The sequence below is a fragment of the Equus caballus genome, chromosome 16 (genome assembly GCF_041296265.1).
Source record: "Equus caballus isolate H_3958 breed thoroughbred chromosome 16, TB-T2T, whole genome shotgun sequence".
Classification (NCBI taxonomy): Eukaryota; Metazoa; Chordata; class Mammalia; order Perissodactyla; family Equidae; genus Equus; species Equus caballus.
The window spans coordinates 11,426,892-11,454,737 of NC_091699.1; the positions used below are offsets into that span (position 1 = coordinate 11,426,892).

The 27,846-nt window shown below is 51.8% G+C and overlaps 1 protein-coding gene across 11 annotated transcripts in view; it reads right to left on the reverse strand.

Annotated features, from left to right (window-relative positions):
• The window catches only part of MGLL (monoglyceride lipase), a 110,539-nt gene that overhangs the window by 21,680 nt on the left and 61,013 nt on the right, over positions 1 to 27,846 (reverse strand). For all 11 annotated transcript variants that reach the window (XM_023619862.2, XM_001488819.5, XM_023619861.2 and 8 more), the window contains 2 exons: positions 9,338 to 9,474; positions 8,036 to 8,146 (listed from right to left, as the gene is read on the reverse strand). In XM_023619862.2, coding sequence (XP_023475630.1) covers positions 8,036 to 8,146; positions 9,338 to 9,474 — 248 coding nt within the window. The remainder of the gene's footprint in view (positions 1 to 8,035; positions 8,147 to 9,337; positions 9,475 to 27,846) is intronic.

Sequence of the window (27,846 nt, forward strand, 5' to 3'; positions counted from 1 at the left end):
AGTCTCTCTCTTACTAATCACCTGAGCAGCCTGGCCGCTGCTGGGGATGATCACAACAGCAGCCGCCGGTACTCGCCATGGGGCGCTACTGCTGTCCTTCCCCCAGCCTCCTGCCCGCTCGGAGCTAGAAAACGCCCTATTTCCCCAGGCCGCACAAGCTTGATGTAACCTCACACAGTTTCTCAGACCACCAGCGATCAGGCAGAGAACAGAAAAGGGCCTTGCTTCTAAAAAGCACACACGTGCAGGAACTTATCCTGAGAACCGCACGGTCACCTCTCCATCTCTCAGGGCCAGGACGGCACCCTCTGCCTCTAAGATGGTCACAGCTCATCACACCCTAAGCTTGGTGTCCGGACAAGCAAACCCCATTCGTGCTGACTCACTGCCATCGATGTGCCGAGGGCTACGCCGAGCCCTGGGCTGGCCTGTGACAGTCTAGCGCAGAAATAAAAAGAAACCCAACTTGGAGCACTACTTTAGAGGCTGGAGTCAGGCCACACAATCTGGAGCCTCACGGGATGGACATGATCTGGGGGGCAGGTTCAAGAGTTAAGGAGGGCTTGTGGGCCAGCTCCATGGACAAGCACAGGACGGGAAGGGCTCAGAATTCTGGGAGATCTACAAAAGGAAAGGATTGGGGTGTTTCCAAACACAGATCAAATGTCTGTGAACTCCAGGAACTGGGGGCTCCTCTGGTAACTTCAGGAGCGGGGACCTGTGCTTTCAAAGGTTAACATTTTAAATGAAGAGAAAGTACAGCAGACAGGAGGCGCACAGCCGGCGCGCAGAGACGTACCGGGCATCGGCCCTGTGGCCTTCCCTGGGCTCCAACTGCATAAGGAGGGCGGACTTTCAGGGACTGCCCTCCTCCAGAAATAGTGGCCTGAGGACAACATTAGGAAACAACAACGTGCACCCCAAAGTCTGTAGAACTGACTTCTAGATATTCTGCTGTTCTCGGTGACTCTTGCCACGGCTCCCTGAATGGACACAGGGGCTGAGATTTGCCTCCGCACATGACCTGCCACACCTAGGAATCACCACGAGGCTGTGTGTGATAGGACCTTGCACAAATGCCAGTCTCTAGACACCACTGCCCCGTGTGGCCTGTCTGCCTGCCTGGTCTGGCACAGCCTCCTCAGGGACATGGCTGTTTTTCTGCAAGCCAGCTTCCTTTTCATTCCCAGATCAGATGGCTGGGAGCCAGGAAAGGGCCCAGGGACATCCTGTCTCGGTACCTGCCCTGCAAGCGAAGGAGAGAGACTACGCGGCGTCCATTCCATTTCTCCTGAGTCCACCACCAGATTTATCATTTGCCAACAATTTATGTTTTGTTGCCCATCACCTGATTCCATGTGGACCTGCACACACCAGTGCTGGCAATTTGTGAAGAAACAACTTACCTTGGTCTTCGAATCTAGGCTTCTGCCATTGGCATTTCTTTTTTCTTTTTTTTTTTTTTGAGGAAGATTAGCCCTGAGTCCTCTTTTTTGCTGAGGAAGCCTGGCCCTGAGCTAACATCGTGCCCATCTTCCTCTACTTTATATGTGGGACGCCTACCACAGCATGGTGTGCCAAGTGGTACCATGTCCACACCCGGGATCCGAACCGGCGAACCCTGGGCCGCCGAGAAGCGGAACGTGTGCACTTAACTGCTGCGCCATCGGGCAGGCCCTCTGCCATTGGCATTTCTTAAACTAAAACATTTATACCCCAAAGTGCCAAGGCCTCTGCTTCCAGGAGAACATGCTGACAGTTTAGGCTCAACAAGGATCAGAGAAGGCCATACTGTGGCCTGAGCCATCCTTGCTCTAGGTTCACAGCGGGGAGCGGAGGGGGACTAGAGAGCCAGGAAGAACTCCATCTCCAGGAGAGAATTACAGAAAAACTTGTTCTGTCCTCTCTGTGAGTGAATGGTCTTCTCTTTCTCCTACCAGGGGAACCTTCTGCAGCTAGAGGAAGCTTTTAGGAAAAGAGTTTCACAGGAAAAATAAAAGAGCAGGGCTACTTCTGGAGAAGTATTTGCTTCACCTCCTAGGTCTGATGGCTAATGGAAGAGGAAAGGGTGGGACGGGGGAGGAAAGAACTGGGCAGGTTGATTGGAGCCACGGAGGAAAACAAAAGGGCTGAGAAGGGGGTCCTAAAGTCACGTGATAAGGAAGCAGAGGGGGACAGAGAGAGCCCGGCAGACCTCACACCTGGAAAGATCAATTTTGTCCAGATGCCCAAGTGGCCGCTGCTGTCTCCCATCACGACCTCCCTTGGCCTCCAGCAGCAACCAGATGAGCCCGGCTGCCTGTTTCCAAGGGAAGACCCAGGAAGCCGGCAGAGGCGTGAGGGGAGGGGGCGGCTCACCCAAGCAGGAACTGGAATCCAAGAGAATACAGTTCTTGTCATGTCCACCAAACTCTTCGGGTAATCCTGCGGGAGTGTGGAGAGAGCCTCGGATCCAACTCAGGAGGGGGCGACCTCAGACGGGCCTCCCTCAAGGGGAGACCCAACCCTTCATCATGACCCCAACAGGCAAAGTCAGGTTTGTGCAACCACAGAGCTCTCAATGATGCCAACTCAACGGGACCCTGGGTCTCGTCATCTGAGGATAACCTAGGGGGCTGAGACTCATGACGAATGGACTTGTGGTTGCTGGACCCCAACTTGGGAAGAGGCAGACAGCGAAGCGGAGGAATCGGACCCAGAGACTCAGAACCAGGCAAGTGTGGATCCAACTCTGGTTCTGAATCCCCGAGAAAGGCTATGATCCTCAGTTCCTTCATCTCTAAAGTGGGGACGATAAAATGACACTTGAAGGGCAGCTGTGAAGGTCAGAGGAGACCCGATTCCTACAGAGCTCCTCCCTACCTGCCTGTTTGTTGAGGCGACGCTCAGCAAATACGGATTGGTTGACTGAATGAGCGAGCACATGCTGACGTCATTCAGAGTGGGGGCTTCAGAAAGGGTGTGACCTACAGCTTTGCAACAAATGTCATGGTCACAGCCAGAACTCCCAATTATTTCACTCACAAAAGAGGACAACTCTCCACCTCAGGAAGAGCAAGAGACCAGAATGTGTCCCATGTCCTTGACATGCCCTTGGGGCATTCCTGGATACTGCAGGGCCCATCGCTTTAAATACTAGTGGCTTGCACAAATGCCTTTATTGATCCAAAAGGTTTTAATGGCTCCCTAAGATCATTTTCAAGCTTCTGCCAGTGAAAGACTTGACACGAAGGAGGTAATTACACTTGCTATCTTCTAAAGTGGCTCCAGCAAGGTGGCCTGTCAGAGGGAGGCTAGAACACCACACCCTCTGTAGGGGCCTCAGCACAAGGGTCACAGGACGGCCTCAGCTTTCTCTTGGGAGGGAAGGGCACCCTCGGACAGACACAGAAGCGAAAGCGCCCCGTGCCTTCTCTGGTCAGCAGGCCGGGAAGGACAGGACACCGGTGCACCCATGGCCTCCAGAGCCTGTTCGACTGACCCCTTCTGATCAACAGTGATGAAGAATCACCTCTCAGAAAATGCGCAGAGTTACGTGGCCAGAGCACGCACACAAGAAATCTTTGCCTGAAATGACTGTGGAACCAAGATCGTCTTCCCCATGGAAGGGAAGACCCGGGACAGTACCGGGGCTGAAAGTCGGGCTCTTATCAGGAGTTAGGGGTCCCACAGTCAGGGAGATCCAGTGTCAGACTTCCTTCCCCACCTCATTGTGACTGTTCAGAGCCCTCATGATGCTTCACACCTCACCACAAATGCTTGAAGCCCCCAAGCAAAGCCTGGCCCACCAGCGTTTCTGCGCGCCAACCTGTTCTCCCTAATGTCTTAAATTTTGCCAGAAATCCTGAATCAGGGAGACAGATCTGAGGGCACACGCCCTGCAGATGGATCTTGCAGAATAAAGCTGATTTCTCCCCGAAAAGCAGATGCCATAATTAATTGGCTGTTTATGCACACTGGGCAAGAGAACCCCAAATGTGTGCAGTAGTGCTTGCTGTTGCATGCCTAGTGCCTGACACATAGCACAGGATCCCCAAAGACGTGTTGGGGAGACGACTCGTTCTTCGAATCCTGAGCGTCTAGAAGTCTGACCCAGCTATTAGAGAGCAGGTGCCTGCAGGACAGGGGCACCTACTCCTAGGGTGCACGGCTGCTGCCAAACAGGCCAGTTCACCATCACAGCTCAGGCCTGCGCTCCTGGGTCTACCTTCATGTGAAGTTTAAGAGTGGCAACTCTCCACGCCCCCACCCATCTCCCCTCCACCCCCATCCCACCCCTACCACCCCAAGGGCCTTCTGATTCTAGTGACTAAAAACAGAGAAGTAATATTCAGAGGAGAAATAGGCTCAAGTCAAAGGAAGGGGACCTTGGGCACATTTCAGGGTGAAGGGATATCCTGCCACGCTCTTCGGCCCGAGCTGTGGCTCAGGCTGACCTTGAGTGAGATAATTGGCCTCATTTCCTTGTTTGTAAATTGGGAATGATTTTCCCTCCTTACAGGGTGTTGACCGAGAGGAAATGAGACAACGTGTGTCACGCCCGCAGTGCTAGGTTCACAGTGGCCACTTGCTTCTCCCGACTTGACAAGTGCCCTCCCTGGTTGACGGGGAGTGGAAGCACCTGGAAGCACTGGGCTGGCTTCTGCATCTCTGACCCCGGACCCCAGGGGACAATCTCCAGGCAACAGGCAGAGAAGGCCATTTAGGAGATTACCCTCCCAGCAGGCTGAGTACCCACCTTGACCACAGGCTCTGCCCACGGGGATTTCCGGTTTTGCCCCCATCCGGCAGCATGTTCCGCATGCTGGCAAGTCCAGGGGAGGAGACCCGGCTTTAGCGCAGACCTACTACCTGGGCAGCTGAGGGGTCCCCTCTGTACCCAGGAATTACTCCAGCCCCGCCTTCCCCAGGGCATGGGACTTTGAGAAAATCTCCATGAAATGACCTCACAGGCAGCTGAAACTTGTTCTGACGCACTGGATTTTTGTTTCTAAATTTCTCCTGTTGTCACTTCCCTTGTGCAGCCACATTCTCAGCACAGACAGTGTTTGGGGGCCAGAAGCCCCTCTCCAACTTGTCTCTTCTCCAGGCTTGTTGAAAATGGAGCATCAAGGTAAGAACCAGATGTAGGCGAGGTGTTGGGGGGATCTGGCCTTCTCACATTTCAGGGAGGGGCTGTCATCTTCCACTCGCCTGTACCTGAAGGCTTCGGTAGCTGCTTGCTCTGATGATTTCAGGAATCTCTCTAGCAGGAAGTTGGTGCCATGAAACAAAGTTGATGGTCGATGAGCTGAGCTCTGGGCGAGGAGTCATGAGGCCAGAACTCGGCTCTCTACGCTCTGCGGCCCCTGACAGTGCGACTCGACCCGGGGGAGGCCCCCCAGCTCAGCCTCAGCTTTCTCAGCTAGCAGTGGACGCTAGGAATCTGTCCATCCTTGGGGTCCGTAAGAGCAACTCACTGGAAACGACCCAAAAGTTGGCCGGCAGGACCTCATCTAATCCAGAACCCATCCCTACGGTGGGACCCTTGGTAGTTCTGATGGGGAAGGATGCCAGGAGGTGTTGCTCAGCAAATGATCAAATGAAATCCCACAAACACAAACAAGCTACCCAGAACAAAACAAACAGAACATGCAGAGAACACGTCCCCGTTGTGTCAAATGCAGGCACAAAGGGAGTGTGTGGGCAGAACCTCTCTGCTGACTGGCCGCCCACCTCCAGCCGGGAGGGGGACTTGCCACCGCATGCCCTCTTTTTATCTTTCGGATTCTGCACCGGATAAATGTATTATTCTACAAACGTTTACATTCAATGGTAAACAAAGGTTCTGTGCGACTCTTCAGGAAGATTTTCAGACGAGATGAGATGCACAGAGGCTAATCAAGTCATCAGGGGGCGGGTAGACAATGAATCATAGACTCAGTCCAAATTGCCCAAGACCCAGGGCCAGCAACAGATTTCATGGTGGGGAGGACGTGTCCTCAGGTCTGGGGGCAACGGGAAATCTAATTTGTCTTGGTTAACAGGAGGAGACCCGCACCCCCAGGGACAGCTGGCTCCTGATTTGACAAGGTGATCTATTAGCGCAAAGCTCTGAAAGGTCATGTTGATGACCTTGTCCAGAAGTTCCACCTCTACCAGAGACTCTGGGAGGGAACCTTCCTGGCTCCACCTCTGGGACCAGCTGCCCTGAACCCTCCCCACCGTGCACTTTATTTGAAAAGCCGCATGGTCGCTGGCTTTTCTCTAAGGGAAAGCATCCACTTTCTTCCATGGGAAACAGCCCACGTTCACATCCATCACACGAGCTGTGTGACCCTTGGGAGTCACTAGCCTGCGGGAGCCTCAGTGTTCCTATCTGTAGAATGCAGGTTGTGACCTCTGCCTAGGGTGGTGACATGAGCCAGGCAGGATAATGCACGTGAACGCACAATGCGTGCTTGGCACTCACCGACCGGAAGAAATCATGAGCCCAAGCAGGCGGAGCGCAGTGGCAAGTTGCCTCCTCTCTGTGATCCTGGTCTTGAGGATTCTACTTGGACAAGAACCTTGACTGACTTGACCTCACGTGATATAGTCACAGTGACAGTGGGAGCTGCCCAGGAGGTCGTGCCTCCTCTTGCACATTGACCAAGGAGTAGCCGGCCTGCGCATTACCTGGCCCTGTGAACATCTGCGATTATCTTTCCGATGTGGAGGCAGGGCGGCGCCCACCTCCCTGTTGTCCATACAGCACTGAAATTTACTGAGGACCGTCGACTTCAATGAGTCAGTGGTCATGTCCTCAAAACGGAGTAAAATTCAAAGGAGCCAGCCATCTCTCTTCTTCAGCAGATTAAATCAATCGCTATTCTCTGATTAACCCATCGGAGAGTTCCAGGTTTCCCTTTTGCTCAGCCTGTCCTCACTTAAAATTGGTGATGTTTTCTGTATCTAACTGGAAGCCCAGACACAGGACCTGCTGCCCATCTCTTAGGGCCAGGATTAAGTCTGCTGCTGTGAGCTAGAAGAAACATTTTGAGGACACTTTTACAAGGTTTTGTCCCCCGTACTGCGTTCCATTGTTTGGGTCCTCAGGAGAACACCCCAGGCATCAGCGCTAAGTCAATTACTTAAACGTGCCCACTGTCATTTGATGGTGAGGCCAGGGAAAGCCGAGTAAGCTGGCGGGCTGGTGGCTGCCCTCTTCCCCGTGGCCCCGTGACCCACCACCTCGCCCCTCACGCTCCTCTGAGAGGCCTGGGAACTAGCTCAGGAGGCAGCAGCTCCCACCCAGCACTGGGGAGGGACCCAACCTCCCTCGGCGAAACACAAGGCTGGGATTTTCCGCTTCCACTGGGTTAATGTGTCTCTCAAACCTCACGCCCCTCGAGGACAGGTCCATAACACATCAACAGCCCACGTCCACAACTAAGCAGCCCGCTGGTCTCCTCTCCTTTCTCAGGGAGAGAAGGCACCTATTCTACTTCTGGGTAGGATTTGTTGGCTCATTTGCCTTGTCGCTGTCGCTCAAAGTACCCCCCCATCTCGCCCCACCCGCAGCATGTGCCATTCAGTGTGCCATTGTTTAACATTATAATGGAAAACAAAACAACGCATCAGTCAGAATCCGGAATGGAGGAGAGCTACTGTGAATGCCACTCTATGTTGCAGTTACAAATTGCCTGCAAGTCCATTCACTATGCTCTTCTGCTGAAGTTGGCAAACAGTCAACGACAATCAGCTCAAGCCTTGCAGGAGACTTGTTAACAAAGGTTACTTTGCTGGATTCCTAATTAGTGCAACCTTTTCTCCTTTTAACATTCACCAACAAAACATGCACAAACAGGAAGTCATTTTTGTTTTGTCTTGGGAAAAACGCACCTGGCTTTAGAAATTATGGAACCCCCGTGGCAACAATGTTTGATATTTGTCCAACCTTAACACAACACCGCATGAACGGATGTTGACCCCTTTGTCCAGACTCTAGCTATAAATGGATGCTCCGAGGCCTGGGGAAGCTATAGGAGTTTCACAGAACTGGAAGTCCATTTACCTTGAAAGTGGTGGCCGACTCAGGATTGGCAAGAACCAAAGGTGAAATGAGAACCATGCCAGAGAAGTGGCCTGGCCTCTCTGCGGCTGTGAGGATGACGATGGCACCTCCCTGCAATGCAAAACAGGCAGAGTTGCTGCATGCGGCTCCCACCAGGGCATGTATTCCTCATGAGCAGCAGCAGTGAACTCTCCCAGGCTGCAGGCCTGGCCAGGAGCCCTGAGGAGGTCCACCTCGCCACAGACACCATGGAATGCTAGATAAACTGAACCTACAATTATCTTATGACACCTGGTTTTTCTCTGGGTTTTTCCAAGAGCAAACATTTCAGAAAGATATAAATAAGTTTCCTGCTTGTGGGCTGCAAGTGAAACAGTAGCTGGCAGACCTCCAACTCACCCATTCCGTCAGGCTTAATAAGGGACTTTGTTTTTCTTCTCATAACCTGATAATAATAAGAGATTGCTACACTTTTTCCCCTGGCTTAGTAAAGGTCCCAGAAATTTAGGTTCCAAGAAAAATAAGGTGGATGGTGCTGAAGGCAGGAGGTGTCAGCTGCTGGAGCTGAGGGTAATTTGAACCCTGCGTTGAAATCACAAATGCTTGAGGGCCAGGCAGGTAAGGGAAGTGTAGGAACAGAGGCGGGCTGTGGTAAAGGGGGCCGAAGGCCCGGCACCGCGTGGAAAGGCCCTGGGTGCTCAAATCCAAGCCATTTGAAGTCCTCAGCAGCCACCCCAGCAGTCTGCCTGTAGGGAGAGTGGGCCTGGGCACTGCCAGTTTGAAGACTCCGATTTAAAGATGATATCTGGTTGATTCTTAAAGGATTTTATAAATGTAAAAGGTGAGAAGGGTTTTGAATGCCCTTGAAGGAGCTGGTTCCACGCGCTTCTCCCCGACCGAGGAGCCCCAGGCTCCGGGCAGTGGCTCTGCAGGGAGCAGAAGCGCCCTTGGGAGCCTCACTATGAGACAGCACTGAAGGGCCAGCGGGCTCTGAAGAAAAGATCCCATTCCCAAAAGGCCCCATCCCTGAGCTCCTCAGTGAGGGCTGGCGGGTGCCTCGGGCCCTGGCGTGCGCTCCCTCGGGGGCTGCCTCCGGGACTCTGAACCTGGCTTGTTTGCTAAGCACGAAACTGCCTGGGATCCCCAAGTGCAGGGCGTGCAGAGGGCAACGTGTCAGCCGGCAGAAAGCGGGTGGCCGGGGGGCAGGGTGGCCCCTGCTCCATCGCAGCTTCTCACCCCTCCCACCCCCCGAGAGGTGGGGGACCGGGCTGATCCGGACCCCGTCTTCTGAGGTTGACTTACCATGGAGTGGCCCAGAAGGAAGACAGGGATCCCGGGATAGTCTTTCTGCATGATATCCACGTGCTGGAGCACATCCCTGACGAAAACGTGGAAGTCAGACACGACCATCCTCTCCCCTTCGCTCTGTCCGTGGCCAACTGGAAGGGAACGGGAGACCGAGTGCTGCCGTTACCAGGAGGGTGACTCCTGCTCAAGCTCAGCGGTTTCTTCACCGCAATCACCAGCTACTCTTTCTGTTTTTTTTTAAAGATTGGCACCTGAGCTAACATCTGTTGCCAATCTTCTTTCCTCCTTCTTCTGCCCAAAGCCCCCCAGCACATAGTTGTATATTCTGGTTGTGAGTGCCTCTGGTTGTGCTTTGTGGGATGCTGTCTCAGCGTGGCCTGATAAGCAGTGCCATGTCCTTGCCCAGCATCGGAAACGGCAAAACCCTGGGCCGCTGAAGCTAAGCACGTGAACTTAACCACTCAGCCACGGGGCTGGCCCCCACCAGCTACTCTTTATTGAGGACCTGAATGTATCATCTCATTAAACCCTTTCCAACCTTGAACTCTTGAACGTGGGAGTTCTTCTCCCCCCATTTCACAGATTAGGAAATTGAAGCACAGAGTGGTTAAGGAACTTGCCCAAGATCACACAGCCAGAAAGTGGTGAACCGGGATGTAAATATGGCAAAGCCTGTCCACACAGTCAGGATGCCTTCCTTGTGGCCATTTCAAGGAAGAAAGAAAGGACAGGTACATGGAAAGTGTCCGCCAGCCTGGTTTTCTGCCCAGTGGGCAGGAGTAAGACAAGAGTGGACTCCTCCTGGGTTTTCCCAGTTCCCTGACCCTCATGGTTATGTTTCAGTGTTAGCCTTTCACCAGGTAAAGTGATGCATCCTGCCGCCTCACTTTACAGCCTTCAGTGACAATAATATGACAAACATCAAATAAAATAGTCAAGTGTGCTTGCCAGAAATCTCAATGGAGCAGCAATAAAGCTAGGTCACAGGCTGCCCTTTCTGGATTTTATTGTCTCTCTGATATCCGTGCTGTTCACTTCCCTTGTTCTTTTCTTGGGGTCTCTGCATGTCCTCTCTCTCTGAAGGACGTCGGTCGCTATAGAAACAACATGCTGGCTTCCTTATTGAGGCCGAGAGCAGCGGGTAGTTTGACAATCGCAAAAGGAAAGAGCTCCCAGAGAGCAGGGCCCACCCAGAGTGTCCGCCCAGACCCTGCCGCCGCCGCTGTGGGAAGCCGGGATGCTGATAACCACGGTGACTCACTTCACAGATGGGAGGGGCGAGGACCCGTCAGCGCCTGGAATGGACCGGCTGCCCAGACTTCAAACTTCGACACCCTCGTCGTGGTCACACCACAAGCTCCTGTTTCCTCCTGTCCTGTCCGCCATGCATCCCCACCCTCCCTGTGCCCGCTCCCACCCGCCTCTCTGGCTATTACACGCAGCCGCCTGCAGCCCACAAGCCTGGCACCCCTCGGTGGCACCCTCGTTTCCGTTCTCCTCTGAGGAGTTTTTCCCTTCTTAAATTTATTTTTATTTTTTACTGTGGTAAAATATAGGTAACACAAAATTGACCATCTTAACCATTTTTTAGTGTGCAGTTCAGAATTATTAGGTACATTCACACTGTTATACACCCATCACCACCATCTGTGTCCAGAACTTTTTCATCTTTCTAAACTGAAACTCCGTCCTCATTGTTTGGGGCTGAACTGAGGCCCACCTTCCTGCAACATCATGGGGTCGACATCCTAAGCCCCATACCTCAGAACGTGACTGTATGTGGAGACAGGGTCTTTAAAGAGATAACTTAGTAAAAATGAGGTCATGTGGGTAGGCCCCAGCCAATCTGACTGGCGTCCTTATAAGAATAAGACAGACACTCACAGAGGGAAGCCCGTGTGAGGACACAGAGGGAAGACGGCCACCTGTGAGCCGAGGAGAGAGGCCACGAAGACACCAACCCTGCCGACGCCTTGATCTTGGACTTCTGGCCTCCAGAACTGGGAGACAATCAACTTCTGCTGTTTAAGCCCCCAGCCTGTGGCTCTTTGTGTGGCGGCCCGAGCAGACTCACGTACCCATTAACCAATCACGTGCCAGGCCCTCTCCCCCAGTCCCAGAATACAGTTCACGAAGGATATGGCCAGAGTACTGTGTTCATAGGTCAAATTACTACAAACATGGAAAAATTATTTTCTCCATATCCCTATCTTACTAATTTAATATACAATCAGTTTCATTAATTTAAAATGAAATTCGTTTTCAATTATAGGTTTAGCTTTTTTGCTTTTTAATTTTCTTTTCTGAAAATGGAAACACTCACCTGGTACGACAGTCCGAAATCTGTAGAAGATTCATCCAGAGAAGTCTTGCTCCTCCTCCGAGCTCCCCACCCCTCTCCTCTTGTTCCCTATAGTTAACCGTTTTAATTATTTTCTGGCTTTTTCTTTGAAGCATTTTAGTTCCCAAAAATGAGAAAATTACCTCCCTCTCTAGCTATCCACCCATTTATCATCTATCTCTCTATCATCTATCTATTCTTATTTTGCCTCGTTTCTTACGTAAAAGGTCGCATGACACATATCCATCCTGCTCTCTATCAGGTTTTCTACACTTTTAACATATTCTGGAGAAGGGTCACTTTGTATCACAAACAGGACACAGCGCCTCTCCGTTCTGTTGCCTACCGCATAGCGCTCCTTTGTGTGGGTGAACTATAGTTATTCAAGCGGTCTCTTACTGAAAAACGTTTGTTTTCTATCCAATCTCTTGTTTCTTAAACATTTGGCTACAATGAATAAGCAGGGGATACTTTATTTCATCTTTGTGAAGGTGTATCTTCAGGATACATGCCTAGATGCAGGGTCACTTGCTTGAAAGGTGTGTGCATATACCATTCCGGCAGATGGTGCTCACTCTCCTTCATGTGGGATATACAGCTTCTATCTGCCAGGCCTGGGAGAGGACCTGTTTCTCTCAGCCTTATCAGTAGCATGTGCTGGTTGATGTTTGGATTTTTGCCCAGATAACAGAAGAGAAAGCGTAGGTTGAGCATCTTCTCCTATTTTAAGAGCCATTTGCATTTCTTTTTTTGTAAACTAAGAATTCATATCTTTGCTTATTTTTTCTATCAGGGTTTTATGTTTCTTCTTGATATTTAAGAACTCTTTGTACATTAGTTGGTCATTTGCTTCTTGACTTTATATTGTCTTTAGCTATGCAGATTTTTATTTTAAAATTGTCAAATATCAATCTTTCTTTTTATGTCCTCTGAATTTTGATTCTTAGTTACAAAGGCCTTCTCCACTCCAGGGTTGTAAAGAAAGTCAGCCATGTTTTCTGTGAGGTCTTTTATGGTTTCATTTCTTTTTCTGAGGTAACATACATATAACATAAAATTTACCTTCGCAACCATTTTTAAGGTACAGCTCAGCGGCATTGAGCACATTCACATTGCCGTGCAGCCATCACCACCATCCATCTGCAGATAAGGTTTCATTTTTACCTGTTAATCTTGATCCGTTTGGAGTTTATCTTGGTATATGGTGTGAGATAGGGATCTCTTTCTCGATGGTTCTCCCTTTTTTGTTTTTAATTTGAAGTGAAATTCATGTAACAAAATTAACCATTGTAAAGTATACCAATTCAGCTGCATTTAGTGTATTCACAATTTTGTTCAATTCCCTCCTCCATCAAGTTCCAAAATGCAGACGAGCCTTAATTCTCTTAACAGAAGAGAAGTCTCTTAACCTAATTGTGATGCCACCCTTATCATACCTTAAAGTTCCTTTTTCGCTGGAGCCTGGTCTATTTCTGGATTTCCGCCCAGCCCTGCTGGTCTGCTTACTCATGAGTCAGCCCCCATTACTAAGGCACCACAGCGTCTGTCTCTCCTGTCTGCATGTTGTGTGCAGGAGGCCCCTGGTCACTCTGCAAGCTCTCTCGAATTCAGGTCCATCACTCCCAAGTGATGACTCTCCTCTTGATGTAGACATCTCCTAACTATGCTTCCTCTGGCTCTGGGCTCTTTCCAGAGCTGCGGATCCACCCTGCCAGCCCCCATCAGAAAGACTCCCCTGGTTGTCGCACGGCTCCTCCAGCTGCTTCCAAACTGGCTCTCCTCCTGGGTTGCACGTGGTGGTTTCTATCCTTCCAAATCATTCAGGCTCAAAACAGGGCTGTCGTCTTTGACTTTAATTGTATTCCTACATCCAGCTGGTGCCCAAATCCTTCTGGATTTCTAGATCCACAGCCTCCTGAATCGTCTCCTCCTTTGCACTCCTGTGTCGCTCACGGGGGTGAGACGCTTGTCGCCGTTTAACTGGCGATAGCTTCCTAACCAGTCTCCCTGCCCGCCCCAAGCCCTCCCTGCTCTGACCCACTCCGCACTGTCCTGCCGCCTCTTCCGGAAGCTGCTCTGATTTTGTGGCGGTCAGACTCCCCCCACTGTTTCAGAACGCGGTCACATGTGCCAGCCCAGCACGGGTCCCCACGAAAGGCTCCTCTTGGTCCCGCCACCTCGCAGAGAGCACACGCACACCCATCTGCCCACTGTTCCTCCAGGCACATCCACACTTCCTGCCTGTGCCTCTCATGGAACAGCCCCTCTGCTGCGGTGCCCTCACCCCTGCACCAGCCTGGGAGTCAAGGCCCTTAAGGCCCGTCTCAAATCCTGTCACTTCATGGAGTCGATGCCCTCCGCACAGGTGTGACTGTTGCCCTCCACACCCACAAGGACAGCACCTCTGTCTCTCACACTCGAGGTGATGGGAGCTCCCCTCTTTCTTTCCTCCAGCACCACCCCTCCCATGGGGACTGGGGGTCCCTAGAGTCAGGGTGACAAACAGCTCTGATTTGCAGCTGGAGGTCCCCACTGCCCTGTGCTGTGGAGGATTCTACAGTGAGTCTGGCTGGACTGGGCAGAAAAGAGTGCTGTGAGCGATCAGTGGTGTCTGCCGTGTGGCCAGTGATGTCTGCCATGCGATTAGTGATGTCTGCCGTGGACTTGGGGAGGAGGGTGGGCATGTACGTGCCCCATATTTGCCAGGGCTTCCCTTGAGAGCAAGGATTGTACTTTATTCACCTGTGGTTCCTCAGGCCCTTGCACAGGCCTGGCAGAGGGAAGATGCTTGACAGACATCTGTTGAAATGAATCGTAGGTGGTATTTCCATAATGGCCACTCACCAAAGAGATTCAGCTTGGTTACTCCAACTATGGCTGACGTGATACATTTCTTTTCCCACCAGAGAAACTGAGTCTACTGAGCAGCAGTTCTGCGTAGGAAATTAAAATTCTTCTTTGCCTTATATTTTTTTAAAAGAAAGAATCCCGTGCCACAGATCTTAATCCAACATATTTTTAGTTTTGTTTACCCTGATTCTGCCATGTACTAACAGCAGTTTTGATTTTCTGTACTTTGATGCTTCAACATCTGGGTAGAGCCGACCCTAGAGGGTTAGCTAATTTCTGGAGATAGGAAAGGACTCACCTGTGAGCTAGCCTTTCAGATGCAACCCAACCAATCCAGTGTCCACACCCTCACCCACCTCCTCTACTGAGCTCTCACACTCTGGGCCACTACCCGGATCACCCAGGGCCGGGTACCAGGCAACTCGGGACAGCCCTACTTTCCAGAGTCCTGAAATTATTCAGACCAGCCAGTCCTAAGCCCGTCCTTCCTTCCCACAGAAACCACAGTAAAGGCTCCTGCCCACATTTTCCCCTCACTCCACCTCCTGACCACCTGGTGCTTCCCCGTGTGGCCCTGCACGTGGCCATGTTTCCTGTTCCTAGGGATTCATGAATATAATAAAGTCTTCCTTCATGACAGTCATTTCTGTGTCTTTTTCTTACCATACCCGATTAAAACAAGCCCCAGGCACCCTTACAACCCTCCAGCACTATATTTGATGCAAATAAGCCCTCAATAGTTCTTTGCTGAATGATTAAACAAGGCCAGTCTCTGTCTCATACAAATGTTTCTACCTGGAAATAGCCTTCCATGCTGTTACTGTGCACAAGGAGAGAGGCCACAGGGAAGTACCCAGGAGGCTGACGATCCCATTAACGCTAGAACAGGAAGAAATGAACATCCCACTTCCCTTTCCCTAGGGAACCGGTCCTACTTAGTATTCATTTTCTTACAGAAGAAAAAGCTGGTCAGACACAGCCCTGAGTAAGGAAAGAGAGATTAAGCATTCAAAAAGCAGGAAAAACAACCCCTGATATTTGCATGGCCGTTTGTAATTTACAAAGACCTGTTCCCAGAGTTTATTTCATTTGATCCTCACAACTCTGTGAGTTAAGGATTCTCTCCCCCATTTTCTAGCTGAGAAAACGGACCCTCAGATAAACTGGATGGAGCTCAGCCTCGCAGTGAATTAGAGGCTGGGCAAGGGGTCAAGTGCAGGTTTCAGACTCCAGATCCAGGGCTTCTACTGTCACAGCTCAGTGCAAAACATGAGCAGGAAGCAGGAGGCTCAGAGACGGATGGAATGAAAAGAAAAGCCCTTTCTAATAGGCTACAGAACCTGCTGTGCAAACACACGGCTGGCGCATTCCCTCCGAGCTGGTGTCGGGAGCCGCTCACACCGGAGGCAATCCTATGCATGATCGGGCGGCCGTCTCATGCAGAGATGGGTCACGCTCGCCACGTGGCTGTGCTCTCTAGCATCTACAGATGTGCAAACACGGAGGCCACCGGGAAGCTACTGGAGCCGTCATAAATATTTGAGAGCGGGGTATGGTGGGAGCACAGGGGCTGGGCAGAGACTGACACTATAATAACCACAGCAAATAGCAACAGATGTTCACAGAAGACCTCTCGTCTACAAGCTCCCCGTGTTCAAAGATGTTCCCCACGGCACGTTCCATGGGCACACGTGCGAGATTTATGGACAAGAAAACCGGTCCCTGGGAGATTCGGCAGCTTCCCAGGCCCGGAGCGTCCTTGAGGAAGTGCTGTCTGAGCCCAGCTGGGAAGAGTGGCCAGGTCCACAGAGGGGCAGGGTGAGCATGTCTCAGACCTGGGGACACAGTGGACGAAGATCCTGGGTGGGAGAAAGTGTGGTACCCTGGGGCCAGGGCTACAGTTGGGGTGTTGGCCTCTACTCAGAAAGATGGGGGTCCGGGGAGGGTTTTAGGCACAAGAGTGACATTTGCATTTTTAAAAAATTGGCCTCATTTTATCACTTTCACCACAAGACCATCACGGAAAGTCTTGTCCAAAGCTTTGTCCATCAACTATATCCACAGCTCCCTGGGTATAAGGGCCCCAAAGCGGCCTCTGCTCTGGCTACTAGGAGCTGGGAGGGGAAAGCGTGGCCTCTGAGTGGAGGGAGGGAGTTTGGGAGCGTGGAGGTGCCACCTGGGGTGAGGCTGGGTGAACACACAGCAAGTCACAGAAGATGTGAAACGAAGAAGGACGTGGCGGCCGAGGAAACCCTCTCTCGTCTTGCCTCCAATGAGAGAGCACCCACACAGAGGGTTACGGCCGTCAACTCAATGGTGGACCCGCAGCATCACACAAGTGGCCCTGTAGGATTTGCTCAGCCTGCCAAAGAAACCAACTCTCTTAAAAGATGAAAGAACTAATCTAGAAAAAGGGCGCTGGTCTTGGCTTTGTCCCAATTCCATGACACCTGGGTAGAGAGATGCACGGGCAATTAGCTCATTAGCAGGCTCCTGTATTTATTCACAGCAGCCCAGCTAGTTTCTCCTTGATTTTCCAGGGGATGTTTCCTCCCGGGAGGAGGGCAGCCATGGGAGGTGCACAGGGCTGAGCAGAGCCGAGCTCTGGAGAGCGGGCTTTGGTTTCCCCAGGGCCATCTGATAGGTAAGAGGACACTCTCCTTCTGCCAGTTAGGGTATCAGCCCTGCACTCCTGGCCAGCCCACGGGAGGTCAGCCAGCTCCAGGAGGGGCACTCCTGCAGCGTATGTGATTCAGCCCTACGAGACAGGCGGTCACTGTGGAGCCTCTGGCTTCCAGGACCACATGACTGGACCAGCAGGAGCCAGACGTGGGAGTCACAGCTACTCAAACCCAAAGGGAAAATGAGAGCCACTTGTGGATGAGTGCCAGAGCAGAACACAGCACCGCTGGGAGCAGGGAGGGGGACCTGATTAAGCCCTCACTTCTCAGCTTACAGGAAGCCACAACCCATCTATGTTGCAGGAGAGAGAAACTGGTACAACCACTTTGGAAAACAATTTGGCCTCTTCTAAGGTTGATCTGCCCTACTTTACAACCCAGCAGATCCACCCCCGGTGTACCTGCAACCAAGAGAGACCCTGTGCACGCACGGGCACCAGGAGAAAGGCAGGAGTGCTCCCGGCGGCCTGTGGTCACAGCTGGAGAACAGATACATTGTAGCAAAAGAGATTATTCTACGGTAGTGAGAAATGAATAAAGCTGCCTGCAGCACCATGGATGAAGCTCAGAAACAAAATATACACTGACCGCATAAGTATGCAGTTTAGCCATTTTATATAAAGATAAAAAACAAGCAAAAGCAAACAATATATTTTTTAAAAAGCCATACCTATGTGATAAAAGCATAAAATAAAAAAGCTGGGGAACGAAACACGATTTGAAGATGGCAGTTACTGCTGCTCATTGACCGTCTGTGACATCTACTCATAAAGTTGGCAGCGGGGTAAATGGAATCCTGTAACACACCCAGCAGGTCGTGGGTCCTCAGCCAAGACTAACTCGCGCCCCTTCCCCTACATGCAGTTTCAGAGGAGAAAGTCATTAGTCACCCAATTAGTTCAGCCTTCTTTCCTGTCAGAGATTCTTCTATGTGTCTAACCTGCATTTCTCGCACTTAAAGGGCTTTCCTCGTATTCAGCTCTCCAAAGAGATGACAGACAGCTGCCCTGCATCCTCGGTACAGTCATGGCTTTCTTTTACATGAAGCACTAGCTTGTCTTTCCCGTCAGTTTCCTTCAAACTAAAAATTCCCAGGTTTCACATGTAACAGACCTTTTGTTCCCCTTCAAAAACATTAAGTTAGATCTGCTCTGTCGTCCGCAGGTTATAGGAGTTCTCAGGTGGCTGTTACGGTTGTTTGGAACTTAGGCTCGGTAAAACAGGATAAAAACATAGAAACCCTGCAACCCAAGTTTAACTTCTGTTGAAACTATAACAAATGCTACTTTTAAAAAAACAAAGGAGACTGGACATGGTAAACTGAATTGCTGCAAAAAGAAGTGCGGAATCATTTCTCCAGGATTTGAACTGCTATATTTTTAATATTTACGAAGTGGAACTTTCTGAAAGCCTTGGTGATACGAGCAACTAAAACCAGCTGGAGTCAGGACCCCAGAGATTTCAGGAAGGGTGGGAGACAGGCCAGCATTTTCTGGACCACAGAGTGTAAATGGATGTGACAGCAGCGCGAACCCGGCCTGAGAACGCTCCTCTGCCTTGGAGAGCTCAGACTCCCTCCAAGCAAGGCCCCAGCTCCCCGCATCTGTGCCCAGGCAGGGCCGGCAGGGTGAGCGCCCTTACACATTCACTCACTGAACCGCGAATGAATAAACACTGTTCCAAGTTCAAATTCAGCTAAGATGCGATGAAGGTGGAGGAACAGACTCACTTGCCGAGCCCTCACTCCGAGGGCCAGCCCCTGGGCCTGGGCGTCCCCTGGTTTGATAACAGCAACCCAAACCTGGAGGGAGGAGTCACCGCTCAATGTGAAGGCGGGAGCCGGAAGCCAGAGAACGAGGGGAAAGGGAGGCCAGGGCCTAGGGTGGGTCTACAGTCTCAGCTCCTCCTGCAAGTGACCTTGCCTTCCGAAGGCTGAGCTTCCTCACAGGCAGGAAGGAGCACTGGCGAGGGCCACTCGGCAGGTGCTGCGAGGACTCAGTGAGGGTGTGAGTGTGAGTTGGTTAGCGGCACGCGTGCGTGGCTCACAGTCAGCGCTCGTGGAGTGAGAACCTGCCGTTCCAGGTTCTTACGGGAGCAGAGCGGCCCTGTCTGCTATGCACTGGAACATCTGCTGGGTCATTTCAATTCCAGGATATCGCCGACGACCTCCAGGAGACAGTGCAATCATCACTGCTCCTTGCAAGTGGCATCATTGCTCACTAACATGGTTAGTACATGAGAGTCATGTCAGAAGTGCTCTTGACTCCTGCAAGTTTGGAAATGGTGGTCTAGACTTTCCTGTTGATTCCTCAAGCGAATGCAGAAGCAAGCCATGCCCCAGGAGGCCTTGTTTCTGAATCAAGTGTCCACTTCATGAGGAGCTGAGTGGGCGTCTGGCATGATGACGGCGGAGAGGTGGAGGCTGGGGGCCTGGAATGTGGCCTCAGGCATTCTCTACCCCTCAGTCTTGTCAGAATAACAGACAAGGCAAACAGAGGCCTTTGGCAGAAACCATGTGCCAGGGCCGTAGGCGTCCTGCTGGCTGGAGCCCTGACCCCTCCAGCCCCGCCTGAGAAGAGGTTAGAGATGGGCCACCGGGCTCCCTGCTCCTCTCCCAGCTCAGAGGGATGGAGCATGGTCCTGTGGCTGCCAGCCCAGCCCCCTGAGGGAGGGAGCACTCCCAAGGAGACCAAGCAGGCCGGGTGGTGCCTGGCTCCTGCCAGCGGGGCACCGAGTCCTTTATCCATCAGGCAGTGTGGCCCAGGAAGGTGCGACAGCAAACTGCACTGTCCAAGATGGCAGCCACCAGCCACGCGGGTCAGTTAGGTTTAAATTAAGTTAAAATTAATTAAATTACGTTTAAATTAATTAAACACAAGTTTAAATTAAGTAAAAGGAAGACTATTAGAAACTCAATTGCTCAGTCTCACCAGCCACATTTCAAGGGCTCCACAGCCTCACACGCGGGGCGGCTGCCGCACTGGGCAGGGCAGGCGTAGAGGATGCCCACCATCGCAGAACATTCTACTAGCAGCACTGAAAACACCTTCTATTCGGGGGACACCATGCGGACTGAAGATAAACCCTCTATCCACTTGCCGCCATTGTAAATAATACACCCTGCATTGTTGCTCCGGTTATAGAAGTGACACACGTTCAAGGGAGATACCTGGGAAAAACGCAAAGCATGGAGGCAGCCACTGGGTGCGGGTTAGGCGGGACTCTGGAATTCGACCTCCCCACACAGTCTGGCTCCACCTGGTGAGGCCCCAGGCAAGCTTCTCCCCTCCTTTGGGCCCCAGTCTCCTCATCTGCAAAGTGAGGACAACGGTAGTCGCTCCTGGGACACGGTCACTAGAGCATCGCAGAAGCCGAGACCCACACAGGGAGAAGGGAATGGGTGTAAGTCAAAAGGCAACAGTTGCTCTAAATGGGAGAGGAGCAGCAGGGAAGGTGGAGAGAGGGCAGGAAGATTCCGTAGAGAAGCCAGCCTGGGGCAGCGGAGTCGCAGGTGAAGCACCCTGGAAAGACACAGCCCCTCCTTTCCTGGACTGTTGGTAAGATTAACAGACAATCTAAGCCAAGTGCTCCATCAGGGCTGGGCACAGAGGACGGGCTCAGTAAATAGCTGTAGAAATGAAAAATTAAAAAACAAGAACAAACCACTCCTGCCCTCGCCAACCAGAAATAAGTATTACTAAAGTTTGGTCTCATTTCAGTGGTTTGCCTATGTGAACTATATGACCTGGGAAGGCCTCAAGGACACATGGCCGAGAGAAAAACTCAAATTGCGGAATGATGCCTGCACAGCTCACCACTTAGGTTTTTAACACCACAAAATCAGACTGTCCATTTCCGGTGGCCCCGGGAGCCGTCTGCCCGCACGGGGCTCTGGATGCCATGTTAGCGGGCTGGGCAGGCTGGCCAGGGTCTCAGGCTCCTCTCGGCCAGTGAGTGTGCGCTTACTCTGCCGGTGCTGGGACGCCATGCCACGGGGCGGTCACGGAGGGGCGGAAGGGTTAGGTGGAGGTGGCCATGGATGTGCCTGCCAGCGAGAACAGCCAGGGGATGTAATTTGACTCCTTGCTCCATCAAAATCTGTTTTCTCAGGGTGGTCCCTCCCGAGGGGCACGTGCTAGGGGTGGGCTGGGGAGAAAGTCAGTCCTCCAATTGGACAAGGCCTCTGTCTCAGGGCTGCTGCCGCAGGAAGATGGCGAAAGCAGCTCCTTTTCAATGGAACAAACTTTCTCTCATACCTGTTGTGTGTCAGGTCTTGGCTAGGTACTGGAGACCCAGAGTTGATTTTGAACTTGACATGTATAGTATATGAACACTTCTCCACATCGGTACATAACTTGCACTTGTGGTTTATAGGACTGCGTGCTGTCCCACCAGGGGGTAACTCAAGACTCGCTTCACTTTTAACAGAGGGATGCTGAGACTCCCTTCAACCTTTGTTATTCTAAATAACACTGGGATGAACATCTTTTTACAGATGTTTATAGAATTGTTAGGATAAACTTGCCAAAATGGGATTTCTAGATCAAAAGATAGGAATATTTTTGTAAGTCTTAATTCATTGAACCAAAAATGGTTTCCACCTTGACAACTTTCGCTGTCCCCAGCAAAGTATGGAAATTGAGTTCCATCATATCCTGGTCAGCACAGGGAGTTAGCGCTCTGTTTATTATTAGGAGGTGGCAGAACCACCTGCTTTCCATTACAGTGTTTGGCTTCCAGATGAAAACCCAGTGGGAAGCTATTGTTTTGGCCTGAAGACACGTAGCTCGAGTCCTATGTTCTTCTCTCCTCTTTTTAAGGCAACCCCCTCCTCTACCTTTGGTAGGGAGAGAGCCATAGAGCCTACATATGTGACCCAAACAACGGGTCCTAAAACAATCCAGGCTTTGGGCTGGCTGATGTGGAAGTCCCCATTGCAGGGAGAGCCTGTGTGACTGCTTGAGCCATGTCAAATGCACTCAAAAGTGATATGACAGCAAACCAGCAGAGTGGCCGCCGGCACATCAAACCCAGGTCTCCCAGTTCCAGCAGACCTGCCCGTGATTGCTTTGCATTTTCTGCTTCCAGCCTTTAACTGCAATGCTTTATTGGAACAAGGATGCCAGCAGCCCCATATTTCCTTCCTGCTTTAGGCTGCAACGTGATTATGCTGTTTAAAATTTAGATATCATGCTTTCTAACGAAGGTCTGGTTAGTTTTCTGTGCTTCTGTGACAACTAATAGCAGAAATCTCATTAGCAAAGGCAGTCTATACCAAAGTGTAAGGACATAAGACCGATGACAAATTAAAAGTAAAGGAAGTGCATCCTTAAGATAAAAGGTCATACATCCATTTGCTGCCACCAAAAAAATATATTGGGCCATCAGCCGACATATTTCACTAATGCTAAAAATGTCCTTGTGGAGAGTGTGGGAACAAAGGGAGACTGACAGTCACGGGGCAAAGGGACCTGATCCAGGTGGACAGGCCTGCATGTGACCACGTGCGGGCAGGGACTGTCACAGGACCAGGGAGGCTCTGCTGCTGTATCTCTCGTTCTCTTAAAAAAACATGCATATGGCAAAAAGTCCAAGATCACAGCTTGTTGGCCTGGAAAACAGTTTGTTTCCCTCAACAAAAGCCATTTCCTCCTCTTCTGTTTGCTGATGGTCCAAATCTCCATCCGTGGACACTTGGAACAACATGTTTTCGTCTCCCCAACTACCACTGCACTGAGTAACCCTCACTGAGAGCGCCTCCCTTCGCAGCTCTCCGCCGCATCCAGGCAGGGGCCCGATTTTACAAAGGACATAAAGACAGAGATTAATTTCTTTACTAATTGACAACAGCTTGAAAAAGGTATAAAGATGCCAGAAATCAGCATATGGGCTATGGAAACACATTTCGGCTCAGATTTTTTTTTTAAGCTGTTACAACATGCTTTATAATGTAACCAGCTAAAAGGCTGTTAAGGGTGCGGCGTTTTAGAAATAATGCATTCTCAGGATTTCATATTTAGAGGGTTTATTTGAAAACATCCTACTCACCACTGTATAAATAAAAGGAAACAGCATGACAGAAAGTGTCATAACTACGGTTCTTGGCGTCTTGCAGGCCGACCTTCCTTTTGTATCGTGCTGCAGGAGGACGATTTGCTTTGGGAGGATGGAGGGAAGCTGGTGCCCCTGTGGGATTAGCGATCATCTTCCCACGTGTCATGCCTGTGGGGACCATTCTGTCTCATGAACTGGTCACACCTGTTCATTTTCTGGCTCATGAACTGGGGGGACTCAGGGTGATTCTGAGTTAGCCAGAATCATCCAGAAATGCCAGACCTTTCATCCAGATCTTTCCAATAAAAGTTGAATATACAGACAGTGCCTCTGGCTGATAAACAGGCAACAGCTGTGGGGTGGGGCGAGGCATTCACCACCAGAAACTTCCAGGATGCGACGAAATCAAGGAATAAAAAGTCTGTGACAAAAATAACAGGATGCTCTGCAAATTCAAAATAATGCCTAGGGCAAATTATAGAACGCCATGAGATCAGCAATCCCCAGGGTTTGAAACTTCAGAAAAATATTTAATATAAAAAAAAATCCTCATGTACTTAGAACCAAATAAAGGGGAAACGTCAAAGGGATGGAAATATACGTGAAACTAGGCAAATTCCCGACCTGACCCGGATTTTACAGAATATTTTTTTAAACCACTGTCTCCTGTCCTTTAGGTCATCTTCATTTTTACTAGAAAATAGCCTATGTCTTGGCATATATTTGCCTCCACACCACAAACCCACTGACTGGCAGAGTTTCTGGAAGACGGAACACGGACTTCGGCACCAGATCTGGGTTCAGATGCTGACTGCTGCTTTTCGGCTCCCTGAGCTTGGGGAGGCTGCCTCCGTGCTATGATCCTGGTTTTCCCATCGGTTAAAATCGCCATCGGTGGCAACTGTATCTAGCTTGCAGGTTGACGAAAGGCTTAAATGAGAAAGCAGGTGAAGGCAGCTGTCACACAGCCGACGCCCCACAAACGAGCATCTTCTTCAGCCGGCCTTCGCCCCGTGGGCAGCACTCCAGGAAGGGGTCCTGCTCCAGGACGCTGCAGTGCACAGCGAGGCGTCTGCCCCCCTCCCCTCCCCGCAGGCCAACAAGGCTCTGCCGTGGGTGGCTGCCCAGAGCAAGTGCCCCTCCGACTGTCGTCCTGAGCTGTCCCTGTGTGTTGGGGGGGGGCAAATGGCCACGAGGACAGGAGAAGGCTGACTGGCCACCAACCCCTTATGGACCGGTGGTGAAATGTCCTTTTCTGCCCACAGTGTTAACAAAAGTGATTTTGATCTTTCTGAAGCAAACCAAGGAAGAGAGTTTGAGTGGAACAGAGACCCAGCGTCCAGAAGGCTTGGAGAGGTGGTGGCCTGACGGGGACACCTCAGGGGAAGGTCTCGAGGGCTCTGTCGCGGAGCTGCCAGCGGAGTCATCTGGCTCGCCTTCAGGGCAAAGGTACCAACACGCTGCAACCACGTGGCCGTTCCCGCATTTCTCTGGGCCTCACCAGGCCGCTCACGTCCCTGTGCAGCGGCGTCAGCACCACCGCCTCCGCTCACGAAACACTATCCCCAGCCCCCTCCCCGCCCTGGGGTCCTCACTCAGACCGGGCACCTGAGTTGCGATGGGGTGATGACCCGGCTGTTTTCCCGTCGTTTGGCTCCCAGGTCCCATCCCCATGTTTCCCACCTGCTTAAAACTAGTTCCCTTGTGTCCCCTCCCAGCCTGGTCCTCACACTGCTGCATTTCCTTATCTTTGCTGGTGGTGGAACCACAGGGTCATTCTCCACGCTCCCTCGCCCTCCTGTGCGCTCGGCTCCCCTAGAGCAGGTCCCCCTCGCGCTCACACGCTGCCACCCTTCTTCCACCTCTCGCTGGCCAGCCCAGCGGTCTCCACACCCTGCAGGCCTGGACACGCTCCTGCCCCTCCCTCCTCATCTTCCCCAGGGAGGGGGGGTCTGCTAATCTGATTGCCCTGTGCTCGATGGCTGGTGGGGCCGCCCTTGCTAGGCAGTAGAATGGCTGTGTGTTGGAAAGTTGTCTGTCCCTCCTGCTCAGCAGGAGTGGGAAGCTCCTTGGCTCCTGCCCTACGATGGCCTGGGGCTCGGAGGAAGGGACAGCACCAAGGCCACCCTCCCAGCCTCCACCGTCTGTCCTCCCCAGGCGCCAGGCATGGCACACTGAACCGCCGCACATCCTGCATGTCCCTGGGCCTTGCACACGCTCTTGCTCCATCGGGAACACTCCCCTCACTCCTTGCGGAGCTCCACTCAGCTTGTCTCTCCCCTAGGAGTCTCCCGTCACTTCTCCCTGTGCACCCGGGGTCCCCAGCTCTGGTGCTGGCACACAGTGGTGTAGTCACGCTCTGCACCATGAGGGCTTCCTTGAGACTGTGCTCCTTGGGACAGGGGCCTTATCTTAGCGTTGTAGCTCCAGCATCCAGGAAGTGCCAGGCCCACAGCAAATTCTCAAGAATGAGAAAACCAATGAGAACCAGAGATTGCCGTTTATTGGGTCACAAACAAAGGTTTGCTCCAGGTCAACTAATAGGCTCACCTGGAATTGGCTGCAGGGCCTCAGGTCCAGCCAGCCCTGACTGGGGAGGGGCCCTGGAGTGTCCAGCAAGATGTGGCTGTCCAGACACTCTGGAATAGGTCTCAGGCTGCCCTGGGATGCAGGCTTCCACCGTAACGCCTATCTGAGCAACTCAAAGACTGTCTTGAAGGAACCACTCAGAAACCGTGATGGGAGCTGGAGCTCAGTCCACACTGGCCCCTGGGGCGGGCTCACAGACTCCTGAGCTTGCCCAACCGAGTGACAGTCCCATCACGGGAAGGGAGGCTCTCCCCACAGGAGCAGGATTCGGCCGCAGCCCTGGTGTTCCAGGACCTGAGGTCGAAAACCGGCCAGGCAGGACCAGATGCCATCTCCTTTCGAGTTGACTTAGGATTTCAGGAGGGACGGGGCCCCAGAGGTGTTATATAGAGTAAAAAATAGTTAGCAAGAAGATTCTGAGTATTCTCCAAAATGATAAGTATTAAAAGTAATTATAAACATCAAACAACTTTCAGCACTACTTTGTGGATCTCACCAGGACAGTATATGGAGGGCGGTTTTAGGTTCCTCCATAAAAGTGAGTCCACCTTCTTGCGTGGCCTCAGAGTGGCATCCCTCTGTACCACGAAGGAGCATCCGGCATTCAAAGCAACATCCAAGTTAAATCTGAGTTCTTCTGAACTCAGAGTTGTACATCGTACTGTCCACTCCTTCCTCCATAACTCGTGGTCGTAGCGCCCAGGGCCTTCCACAGCTCACCTGACTCATTTCCTGACGTGGTGCTAGGGGTGAGTCGTGCCCCCTAAGTTCACATGTTGAAGCCTCACCCCCAGCACCTCAGAACGCAACTATATTCGGAGACAGCGCCTTTCAAGAGCAAGTTAAGTGAAAATGAGGTCCTGTGGGTGGGCCCTAGTCCAACAGGTCTAGTGTCCTTATAAACGAGGAGACGAGGACACAGACACACACAGAGAGAAGACCACGTGAGGACACAGGGAGAAAGCGGCCTCTGGGAGCCTCGGAGACAGGCCTCAGAGAACCAACCCTGCTGACACCTTGATCTTAGACTTGCAGCCTCGGGAACTGTGAGGAGTAAACGTCTGCTGTGTGAGCCGCCAGCCTGTGGTCTCTGCCATGGCCGCCCATGCTGACCGACACGCGTGGCAACCTTTCCCTTATGCTCCAAACGCAAGAGGCCTGCGGTTCCCGCCACACACCTCACCGCCATGGGACTCTGTTCTTGTGCAGATGTAATTCTCTTTGCTAGGAATGCCACCCTTCTCTGCCCACCTCCCAGACTTCTACTCAGCCACTAAAGCTCCCTCTCGACGTCACCTCCTCCATGCACCTCGCCTCGCCCTCCACCCCTTCAGGGAGCTGCTCCCTCGTCTCTGTCTACAGCCCCGATGGTGCTTTGCCACCTGCGAATGGCAGCTTGATGAGATGCCTGTGATGGGGTGCAAAGTCTGAGCCCCCGCCACGGGCTCACAGCCACTCCCTGACTGAACAGGACCCGAGCAAACCTTCTAAGAGCTTTCCTGCCAGGACACCTTCAGAACACATCACTTCAGACAACATCCATCTTAAAAGGAAAAGTGCACACTGCCTCCTCCATTCCCTGATTTCCAGCCCTCCTTCATTTCAAAGTCTACTCACTTTTTATTCAACCAGGTGTTTACTGAGCCCCTCCTCCCCCGCAAACAGACCTTTATCACTCCAGTGGAATCAGATAAGAAACACAAAAAGAGGAGAGCCGGTCTGCTGGTGGTCTGCAGAAAATAGAGCACGGGGCGGTGGAGGGAGTTCACATGTGCGTGTGTGAGTATGCATGTGTGCATGTGTGAGTGCACGTGCGGGGGATCGCAGTTTTAGAGAAGGCCTCATGAGAAGGTGATGTTTCAGTAAAGAGGAGAAGGAAGGGACAGAGGAAGCCGTTCAGCCGTCTGGGGACACATGTTCCCATGGCAGACGGAACAGTAAGTGTGGAGGCTCCAGATGGGGGACTGGTGGGCGGGGAGCAGAAAGGA